Source organism: Pipistrellus kuhlii, unplaced genomic scaffold, assembly GCF_014108245.1.
Source record: "Pipistrellus kuhlii isolate mPipKuh1 unplaced genomic scaffold, mPipKuh1.p scaffold_m20_p_3, whole genome shotgun sequence".
Classification (NCBI taxonomy): domain Eukaryota; kingdom Metazoa; phylum Chordata; class Mammalia; order Chiroptera; family Vespertilionidae; genus Pipistrellus; species Pipistrellus kuhlii.
Window position 1 is genome coordinate 17,263,025 of NW_023425529.1, and position 11,410 is coordinate 17,274,434.

The 11,410-nt window shown below is 44.4% G+C and overlaps 1 protein-coding gene across 4 annotated transcripts in view; it reads left to right on the forward strand.

Moving 5' to 3' along the window:
• A2ML1 (alpha-2-macroglobulin like 1) overlaps positions 1 to 7,447 on the forward strand; it is a 41,588-nt gene extending 34,141 nt beyond the window's left edge. For 2 of the 4 annotated variants that reach the window (XM_036457366.2, XM_036457368.2), the window contains exons 30-36: positions 500 to 715; positions 876 to 1,003; positions 1,166 to 1,256; positions 1,813 to 1,881; positions 3,723 to 3,825; positions 5,109 to 5,150; positions 7,018 to 7,447. In XM_036457366.2, the coding sequence (XP_036313259.1) occupies positions 500 to 715; positions 876 to 1,003; positions 1,166 to 1,256; positions 1,813 to 1,881; positions 3,723 to 3,825; positions 5,109 to 5,149 (648 nt within the window). In that variant the 3' untranslated portion in view covers position 5,150; positions 7,018 to 7,447. The remainder of the gene's footprint in view (positions 1 to 499; positions 716 to 875; positions 1,004 to 1,165; positions 1,257 to 1,812; positions 1,882 to 3,722; positions 3,826 to 5,108; positions 5,151 to 7,017) is intronic. The other 2 variants (XM_036457367.2, XM_036457369.2) reach the window with 2 other exon arrangements.
• The last annotated feature ends 3,963 nt before the right edge of the window (positions 7,448 to 11,410 follow it).

The following is an 11,410-nucleotide window of genomic DNA, read 5'->3' on the forward strand; positions in this document are numbered from 1 at the left end:
CCAGATGAGAAAAAAGGATTGCCACATGGCATAATGGCCAAGAAGTCTTGGCCTGCAAGGAAGGATTTCCCAATACTGTCTCCAACTGTGCCACAGAAGATTATTACATAATAGTTTGAAAAATGTGCATTTTCTAGGGCTATCAACTTGCTGTTGTTTCATCTTTAAACAAGGAAACTGTGGATGTTTACTATTATCCACTTGCTTCTAACAAGAGACCGTTCTGAAGCCAGGTTTGATTGATGAATATGAATATATGAGATTAGCCTAGTGACTTATGGATGTTCAATAATAACTTAATTGAGATTTTATATACAGGTGAGATAATTATGACTTCTATGTTAGCTTCCCCAGTGTGGGTGAATGTGGTTCTTAGATACCTACAAGATATAGAAAGTAAGCTAGCAAACCACCACCAGATGTATAGGTTATAGGGTTGTTTGAGGTTAGTTTCAATGCTTCACAAAATGGTAAACTTATGCTTGGTTATTTTCCTCAGGATACTGTAGTTGCTCTCCAAGCTCTGGCCAAATATGCCACCACTGCCTATGTGCCATCTGAGGAAGTCAACCTGGCTGTAAAATCCACTGAGAATTTCCAGCGCACTTTCAATGTTCAGGCTGCCAACCGGTTGGTATTTCAGCAAGAGACTCTGCCCAGTGTCCCTGGGGTGTACACCTTGGAGGCCACAGGCCAGGGCTGTGTCTATGTGCAGGTAAGCAGGGATCCATGTGAGAACAAGTATGTCTTGGAACGGTGGGTGTTCGGGCATCTTCGCCTCCAGTAGGACATCCCCTCTCTATCCATCCACCTTATTTGTATGCGATTTCTAAAGTTCTCCACTCAGAGTTGGATGTCTTGTTTCTTCCTATCAGACAGTGCTGAGATACAATACTTTCCCTCCTAAAAACGCGGAGACCTTCAGTCTTAGTGTGGAAATGGGAAAAGCTAGATGTGATCAACCAACTTCACCTCGATCCTTGACTCTCACTCTCCACACAAGGTGAGGAAGGCTGAAGTTGTGGTGGGGGCACCTGGATCATAGAAGCCGAGTTGGGAGTGTGTGTGTGTGTGTGTGTGTGTGTGTGTGTGTGTGTGTTGGGGACAGAGTATGCTGCGAGGGAAAAACATGGGCTCACACAGGTTTGCGTCTTTCTGTCCTCAGTTATGTGGGGAGTCGCAGCTCTTCCAATATGGCCATTGTGGAAGTAAAGATGCTTTCCGGGTTCAGTCCCATGGAGGGCACCAAGCAGTTAGTAAGTCACTTCTCTTTTCTTCATTTACTAGCCCCCAGGGGTCCTAACATTACCATAGAAAGCTGGTGAGCCCTAGCCAGTTTGCTCAGAGATTAGAGTGCTGGCCTGCAGACTGAAGAGGTTGTGGGTTTGATCCTGGTCAAGGACATGCACTTTAGTTGCAGACTTAATCCTGGCCCTGGTTGGGGCATGTGCGGGGGTCAACTAGTTTCTCTCACAATGTCTCTCTCTCACATAGATGTTTCTCTCTCTGTGGGTCTCTCCCCCTCCCTTCCATTCTTTCTAAAAAAAAATCAATGGGAAAAAAAATATCCTTGGGTAAGGATTAACAAAAAAAAATGCTGATGAAATGGCCATCATATATATGATTGTAATAGCTAAATGGCTACAGGATGCATCAGATATATAAAATGGGACCTATATAGTCTTTGTTCCTTCTCGTGCCTTTTCCACCATAGACACTGTTTCCTTGACCATGGCAGAGCTTTGGAAGCTTCTCCTAGAGGACAGGGGAGGCTCTGGCTCTTAACCTCTTTTTTCCTCCTTTCTTACTCAGCTTCTCCAGCAACCACTGGTAAAGAAGATTGAATCTGGCACTGACACACTTAACATTTACTTGGAAGAGGTAGGTAGCCAAGAACTGAAACAACTATGTTTTCTATAACCAAAAAAATAGTAAGAAGAATGTCAGATTGTTTTACATTTTTGCTTTGTCATCTGGCTTCATTGAAGAGAGTGAAGTTCTATCTGATTCTGTAGTCAATCCGCTGCAATATCACACATCAAATAGGCCCTGTACACATGTACGTCGAAGAGAATGAAAATGAATAAAAGCATTATTCCAAAAATAATTCTGATCTCACAGACCCCTTGATACAGTCTTAGGATTCCGTGAGAGTTCCTGGACCACGTTTTGAGAGCCACTGTACCTTAAAAAGTTCCTTTTGAAAATCCTTTCCTATTAGGCATTTTAAAAAATATATATATTTTATTGATTTTTACAGAGAGGAAGGGAGAGGGATAGAGAGCTAGAAACATCGATGAGAGAGAAACATCGACCAGCTGCCTCTTGCACAACCCCTACCAGGGATGTGCCCGCAACCAATGTACAGGCCCTTGACCGGAATCGAACCTGGGACCTTTCAGTCCGCAGGCCAACGCTCTATCCACTGAGCCAAACCGGCTTCGGCTATTAGGCATTTTTAATTCCACATCCTAATATACAACATGAATCTTATTTTCTTATCATATTAGATTAATTTATATAATTGTCTTAAATTCTCCATTTACTCACGTATTTAACAAATATTTACTGAGCAATCAATCTATGCCAGACACTCTTTGATGTGATGGAGATGCAGCAATAAAAATAACAGACATGATTCCTGTCCTCATGGAGTTAATATCCTAGTGAGAGACAAACAATGCAAATTAAAAAATACATATACAATATATATATATATGTGTGTGTGTGTGTGTGTGTGTGTGTGTGTGTGTCCACACACACGTTCAGCAGTGATTTTGATAGTAAGTCCTATGAAGGATAAGGGGATAAAGTGAGGGTGGGAGTAGGCCAGGATGTGACTATTTTATTATTTTTAAAATTTTCTTTATTGATTAAGGTATCACATATTCGCCCTCATTCCCCCATTCCCATCCCAAAACCCTCCCCATGCATGCCCCCACCCCCCTGATGTCCTTGACCACTGGTTAGGCTCATATGGATGCACACAATTCCTTTGGTTGGTCTCTCCCCTTATCCCCACCCTCCCCAACTCTCCCTCTGGATGTGACTATTTTAAAATAAGTTAGTCAGAAAAGGCCTCCTGAGGATGTCATTTGATCAGAGGCCTGAATGAATAGAAGAAAGAAGAAAGAAGAAAGAAAGAAGAAAGAAGAAGAAGAAGAAGAAGAAGGAAGGAAGGAAGGAAGGAAGGAAGGAAGGAAGGAGGGAGGGAGGGAGGGAGGGAGGGAGGAGGGAGGGAGGGAGGGAGGGAGGGAGGAAGGAAGGAAGGAAGGAAGGAAGGAAGGGAGAGAGAGAGAGAGAGAGAGAGAGAGAGAGAGAGAGAGAGGGAGGGAGGGAGGGAGGGAGGGAGGGAGGGAGGGAGGGAGGGAGGGAGGGAAGGAAGAAAGAAGGAAGGAAGAAAGAAAACAGTAGGGAGAGCTGTTGGAGAAATGTCTGTTTCTTTGGCCACTTCCGTTAATTTAGTGGAGGAGTCATGGGTTAAAGTATACCTAGGACGGAGGGAACCATTTTACACAAGGGCAAAGAAGCTGTAAGATCCTGAGAAGAAAGAGCCAGACAGTCATCAGGAGGCAGTACCTTTGAGCCTGGCATAGGTCAGAAGGGACAGATAGAAGAGTTTCAGAAAATCTGTGTGAAGAAAAAAAATCTTTTAACCTCCACATCACATGCATTATTTCCGTTTTAATTTTAATGTAACAGTGTGTCTATCTTCCCCACAGCTCAGTAAGAAGACTCAGACCTATACCTTCACCATCAGCCAAAGTGTGTTAGTCAAGAACCTGAAACCAGCAACAATCAAAGTCTATGATTACTACCTGCCAGGTGAGGGCAGAGCTTTACCTGCCTCTGCCAACATAGTTCTCATTCTTTAAAACATCTCTCCTGCCCTGGCTGGTGTGGCTCAATTGGTCATTCTAAAGGGTTGCAGGTTAAATTCCCAGTCAGGGCACAAACCCAGGTTGCAGGTTCAATCCCAGTTGTGGTGTATGCGAGAGGTAGTCAATCATTTTCTCTCTTGCATCCATGATTTTTTTCCCTCTCTCTCTCTCTCCTTTCCCTTTCCCTTCTGCTCTCTCTAAAATCACTAAAAACATATTCTCAGGTGAGGATTTTAAGAAATACTAATAAAATAAAATATCTTCCCTAATTTTACAAATATGCTCTCCCAAGGCAAGAATCATATAAATATACTAGAGGCCCAGTGCACAGATTCATGCTCCGGTAGGGTCCCTAGACCTGGCCTGAAGGGATCGGGCTGAAACTGGCTCTCTGACATCCCCAAGGGGCCCCAGATTGCCAGAGGGCACAGGCCAAGCTAAGGGACCCCACCAGTGCATGATTGGGCCAGGGAGGGACAGCAGGAGGGCTCCAGGGCTTGTCCAACCCATCTTGCCCAGTCCTGATCCTGATCAGCTGGACCCCAGCAGAAAGCTAACTTGCCAGTCAGAACATCTGCCCCCTGGTGGTCAGTGCAGGGTAAGTGGTCGGACAGTGGGAAGAACACTTAACTAGTTGCAGCTAATGCCTTTTATATAGATAGATGATCTGATCTCTTAAGATACTTTAATTCAATTATATGCCATTTTATTTTATTTTATTTTTTTTAAATATATTTTATTGATTTTGTACAGAGAGGAAGGGAGAGAGATAGTTAGAAACATTGATGAGAGAGAAACATCGATCAGCTGCCTCCTGCACACCCCCTACTGGAGATGTGCCCGCAACCAAGGTACATGCCCTTGACCGGAATCGAACCCGGGACCCTTCAGTCCCCAAGCCGATGCTCTATCCATTGAGCCAAACCGGTTTCGGCCAATTATATGCCATTTTAAAAAGTCTTCTGCATTAGAGATATTTTGTAGGATGTGGTCAACAGACCAAAAGGAAAACGTGGACCATTGTTCTCTAAGAGCTAACTGTTAATATTCTTGCTGTGATTAATAATTTACCATAAGAGTGCAAATATTGTTTGGAACCTTCCTGTAATTCTGAATATAACCTGTAGGGATTCTTTGAGAAGGGCTAAAACAATAGCTTTTATGAAATATTTTCTTTCTAATGTGTGAAGCCTGAAACGTAGTAAAATATGTCATTTCATTTCCCAGATGAACAAGCAATAATTCAATATTCTGATCCCTGTGAATGAGGTAAGCCCAGAAGAGAAAAGAATGGGTTTGGGGGTAGTGTGGTAATATTCAGGAGTTAATGGGACCTTCTTCCGAGTTACTGTTATTGCCTTTTGATTATTTTTTTATAGAAAGTGGACTTTTCTTTTTTGCCCTAAACTCTTGAAGAGGGAGTAATAATCTCCACAGTTCACATCAAAGGAAGTTAATAATGCCCTTTGTATGAGGGGTTCTAAGTGATTTTTTAAAAACAACATGTTTTTATCTGATTGAAAAGGATGAATTTTTCTAATTATATTTACACTAGAGGCCCGGTGTACGAAATTTGTGCACGGGAGGGGGGGTGTCCCTGAGCCCAGCCTGCACCCTCTCCAATCTGGAACCCCTTAAGGGATGTCCAACTGCCCGTTTAGGCCCGATTCCAATGGGATTGGGCCTAAACGGGCAGTTGGACATCCCTCTCACAATTCAGTACTGCTGCCTCTCAACTGCTTGCCTGCTTGCCTTCCAGATTGCCCCCTAAGCACTCCCCTGCCAGCCTGATTGACACCTAACTGTTCCCCTGCCGGCCCAATTACCCCTAACTGCCTTCCCTGCCAGCCTGGTCACCCCAACTGTCCTCCCCTGCAGGCCTGGTCTCCCCCAACTGTCCTCCCCTGCAGCTTGGGTCCCCTCCAACAGTCCTCCCCTGCAGGCCTGGTTACCACAACTGTCCTCCCCTGCAGGCCTGGTCCCCCCCAACTGCCCTCCCCTGCAGCCTGGGTCCCCTTCAACTGTCCTCCCCTGCAGGCCTGGTTACCACAACTGTCCTCCCCTGCAGGCCTGGTCCCCCCCAACTGCCCTCCCCTGCAGCCTGGGTCCCCTTCAACTGTCCTCCCCTGCAGGCCTGGTTACCACAACTGTCCTCCCCTGCAGGCCTGGTCCCCCCCAACTGCCCTCCCCTGCAGCCTGGGTCCCCTTCAACTGTCCTCCCCTACAGGCCTGGTCCCCCCCAACTGCCCTCCCCTGCAGGCCTGGTCCCCTCCAACTGCCCTCCCTTGCTGGCCTGGTTACCACAACTGTCCTCCCCTGTAGGCCTGGTCCCCCCCAACTGCCCTCCCCTGCAGCTTGGGTCCCCTCCAACTGTCCTCCCCTGCAGGCCTGGTCCCCCCCAACTGCCCTCCCCTGCAGGCCTGGTCCCCTCCAACTGCCCTCCCTTGCTGGCCTGGCCTCCCCCAACTTCTCCCCTTTACTGGTTTGGTCACCCCTAACTGCCCACCCTGCTGGCCTGATCACACACAACTGCCCTCCTCTGCAAGTCAGGTCCTCCCAACTGTCCTCCCTTGCAGGCCTAGTCCCTTCCAACTGCCCTCCCCTGCTGGCCTGATCTCCACCTACTACCTTCCTTTGCTGGCCTGGTCACCCACAATTGCCCTCCTCTGCCAGCCCAGTTATCCCTAACTGCCTTCACCTCTGTCCTGATCACCCACAACTGCCCTCCCCTGCAGGCCAGGTCCCCCCAACTGTCATCCCTTACAGACCTAGTCCCTCCCAACTGCCCTTCCCTGTGCCTAGTCTCCCCCAACTGCCCTCGTCTGCCGACCTGCTCACCCCTAACTACTCTCCTCTGCTGGCCTGATTGCCCACAACTGCCCTCCCCTGCAGGCCATCTTGTGGTGGCCATCTTGTGTCTACATGGGGGCAGCTATCTTTGTCCACATGCGGGCAGCCATCTTGTGTGTTAGAGTGACAGTCAATTTGCACATTACTCTTTTATTAGATAGGATTATATATTTTTGTGCATTTGTGACTTTTTTTGTTTTGTTTTCAAATAGGGAAAAGCTCCTTTATAACTGTGAAGACTTTCTGAGTAACACGTTCTTCCATTTTTGTTTTTGTTTCTCCCTAGGATAGAAGTTGGAAAGAACCTGCTTCAATCCTCTGTGACATTATTGGACAGCATTCTTCTGACTCTTAAAGCAGAACTCATGCATCAGATAATTTGATTTCTCTGATTGTCTAGTGAGTGGGTAACAGATGAGCGGCCTGGAGCTCAACTAAGTCTGACTACTTCACAGATATTTAGATGCCAAAATAAAGGGTTGGGGGAGAAGGGCTAGGGATGGTTACACAAAGGAGCAATCACAGAGGAAAGATGGTTGGGGGAGATGTGGTTTAGCCAGTTAGGGGACGCTCCAGAGAGGAGATGGTGGTAGAGAGTAATACAGGGAAGATAAGGATGTCTTCCCAGAGGTGAAATCTAAGGGAAGGTGTAATTTAGGGCTTTGGGAATAGACTAAATAAATAAATAAATAAATGTTCTTTCCTTGAAAAGAAAACCTGTGTACTTGTTTCTGTGAATATTTCTGTGGACATCAACACTTACATTTTGGCTTCTTCCTTAAACCTTTTGACCCACGCCAGGCCAGTGTGGCTCAGTGGTTGAGCATCAATCAAATCCTTTTGACCCAGACTTCTCAAAGAATCATGATAAAGATTCAGGGAAGGGTCAGAGTAGAGAATCCCAGTGAGCGGCTGTGGGCAGCTGGCTGTCACTGCAGGGCAAACCGTGATCGATATTTCTGCTTTTCCCTTGCATGACCCCCGGTGCTTCTGCACATGGGAAACCATCATCGTGTAAGCTCTTCCGTGGTGCCATGGTTTTATTTTGGAAACAGGTTTGGAGGCAAATATGGGTGGGGGAAATAAGGGTGATATTTAAACAAAGAAGATTCTCTAAATAATTACATGGTTTACCCTAGATGCCCATACTCTAATATTGCTCTTACAGACACTATACTCTGAATGCCAGAGTCAAGGAAAAATAAGTCCATGATGTAGACAGGTAAGTGAACAGGGCTATAGGGACCAAACAGCCCTGTTTGCCTACCTCCTTAGGCTTTTATTGTCACAATACCTTGAACTAAAATTAACTATTAGATACCACCAGCGCAGTAAGTATCCTTTCGAAAGCACATGCTTCTACAAAGTCGAGTCTAAAGACTAAACATAGAGATTCCAATAAAACATCCCGGGGTTCAGATTTGTTTTGAAAAATCAAAGCAGTGGCTGCCACCTTTGGCAAGGTCCACTTCAAGGCCTCCAGCCTTTCGGAGAATTCTCCTTACAAACTTTCCTACCAAGTCCCCATGTTTCCCCACATTTATTCTTAAAATGTGTTCTCTTTATTTTGTTTTATATACTAAATACTTTTTAAAAATATTTTTATTGATTTTAGAGAGAGGATGGGAGAAGGATAGCAAGATAAAAACATATATGAGAAAGAAATATCAATCGGCTGCCTACTGCATATCCCCTACTAGGGATCAAGCCCACAACCCAGCATGTGCCCTGATGGGAAATTGAGTCAGGACCTCCTGGTTCATGGTTCAATGCTCAACCACTGAGCCACACCAACCAGGCAAAAGTTGTTCTGTTTTGATTCATTGTATTTATTTTTTTTAAATATATTTTTATTTATTTCAGAGAGGAAGGGAGAGGAAAAGAGAGATGGAAACATCAATAATGAGAGGGAATCATTGATTGGCTGCCTCCAGCACATTGGACCAAGCCTGCCACCCAGGCATGGGCCCCTGACCAGAATTGAACCTGGGATCCTTCTGGTCCATAGGCCAATGATGCTCTATCCACTGAGCCAAACTGGCTAGAGTTCATTGTGTTTCTTAATAATTCTATTGTTAAGTCAATCCACAAGAATTCTTTGAGTCTATTTTTTAAAATACAAATAAACTCTTTTGCTATTTCAAGTTATGTTTTTTTTTTGTTTGTTACAGAACATTTGATAGAGTAATCAATAAAACGTTTAAGCACAAAATATATTAGAAAGAAAATTCCACCATAGTGAGGGAGGACACTGCATTGAAGGAGCCTTGGTAATGTCTGGGAGGGGAGGACGAAGTTAGGATATTTATGAAAATTTGGGGCCTTGCTGGGGGCGGGGGGGGGGGATGTCTTTCGGTGTAGGGGTTTAAGACTGGGTGAGAATCATGGTTAAGTCTGTGGACATAGTAAGGTGAGGGTTTTGAAAAGTCTTAGAGAATAATCATTTGATAACTGTCTATTGAAAAGCTGAGCAGTCTGAAATAGTTTTTCTGGATGTTTCTGACATGCATAATATAATTATTTGCAACTTTTATTTTCTGAATAGGACTTTCCAGGAGTATGAAAGTCCTGTTGATGAAGACAGTGGAAAAGTAAATGCAGACTGTGTGGTGTGGGTGTAGATGGTTCTCAGTTTCTTGTATATGTTTTAAGAAATATTCTGTGCATATTCAATTTTACATGTGTCAATTTAAGAATCTTTTACCCTATAATGGTGGTTGTAGAAACCCAGAACCTGAGTATGAGATTCCTTAGATAAGAGCGATCCAATAGCATTTGCTTTGCAGTTATATGTAATGTACTTTGTTTCAGAGCATGCATATATATTTTTAAAATATATTTTATTGATTTTTTACAGAGAGGGAGAGAGATAGTTAGAAACATCGATGAGAGAGAAACATCGATCAGCTGCCTCCTGCACAGCCCCCTACTGGGGATGTGCTCACAACCAAGGTATATGCCCTTGACTGGAATCGAACCTGGGACCTCTCAGTCTGCAGGCTGATGCTCTATTCAGTGAGCCAAACCGATTTCGGCCAGAGCATGCATATTTTAATCATTAGCATTGAGTAGAATTACTGTTTGAAGCATTCTACTACTGTTTCCCCCCTCAGTAATTTATTTAACAGATTATGGTTTTGGCAAAACCACTGGAGCACTTTTGCTAATTCTTGGTTTCTTCCTTCCCATCATAAAGTGTAGTTACAGGGCTGTGTGGCAGGGGAGAGAAACATTATTCTACATCACTGAACTGTAAAGGCAACCAGAGAAGCCTTCATGAAACGTATTTGTTGGGCACCGATTGAATGCCAGGTACCGTGCCAGGCACAAGATGAACACAACTATACTCTCTGCCCTTGAAGGGCTTGGAGCTTAGTGAGGAAGAGAAATACCGGATGTATAGCTATGAGTGGAATGAATATAACGAAGGGCAGGAGTTGTGGGAACCTGCCCAATCCTGGGGCTGAAGTCAGGATTCCTGGAAGAGATGCTTGCTGTGCAGGCTGAAGGATGAGCAGGAATGATATTGGCACAGCAGGGAGGAATGTTCCAGACAGAGCAAATAGCTTACATATCCTCTGGAAGTGGAGGATGTTTTCCTGTTTTCTGTGTCAGGCGTTTGTTCTATGCGTCTTGTGACAGTGCTTCTGAATATTTTGACGGGAGATGCACACATAAAATTTCCCAGCTCAAAGTCATCTTCCTGAATACGTAAGAATCTATCCTGTGACTAATGTCCCTCATCAGTGTAAGCCTTTCAGGTTAACGGTCTTAAGGGAGAGACAGCCTGTACTATTTCTCAGTTTCCAGGAGACACCATGAAGATCATTGTCTGAATCCTAGATAAAGTTCAAGAACTGCCCATTACTGGCAGAAAAGAAAAATACAATTTTTAAAAATTAGAAGCTTGCCCAGCATGACAGGCTCAGGGGTTGAACTTCAACCCACATGGCAGGGTTGCAGCCTCGGTCCCCAGGAGAGGGTGTGCAGGAGGCAGCAGATCTATGTTTCTTTCTCATTGATGTTTCTCTCTCTCTGAAAATCATAAAAAATATTTTTAAATAAAAATTTCTTTAGAAATCACATAGAAAGATCTCTTCAACTGAAAAAAATTAGGAAACTGAGACCTAAAGTGCAGAATTCTTTATGATATTCAAGACAAGCAGCACAGGAAATCTGAGGGCTACAGAAACTGAACAGGTTACAAAGTCACATTAAGATCTGACGTGCTGGTGTGTCTCCCCAACAATTAACCATTTGCAAAGTGTGGGAAATAGAGACGATTTAAAATAAAGGATAAGGTATCCTAGGCACCTGTTTATCTATTGTACTTACTTATTTTTTTTTTTAATCAGGAAAAAAAAATGTTACTCTGGAGACATTCTAAATGAATGCCCAGAGGGTCTCTTACCTAGGGGCTGAGGAGTTTCTGTAATTAGGTCCCAATTTTGTTCCCTTGGAGGGACTCACCAGTTCATGTTCTCTGTGATTATGGCTGCCCCTATGGGAGCTCTGTCTTTCCCATTATCCTTCTTGGCCACATCTGAAGATGACTTTGGATTACTGAGCAGGCTTTACAATTTGCTCATTGCCTGCAGAAGATTAAGAATCCAGGATTTACCCTAGCCAGTTTGGCTCAGTGAATAGAGTGTCAGCCTGTAGACCGAAGAGACACGGGA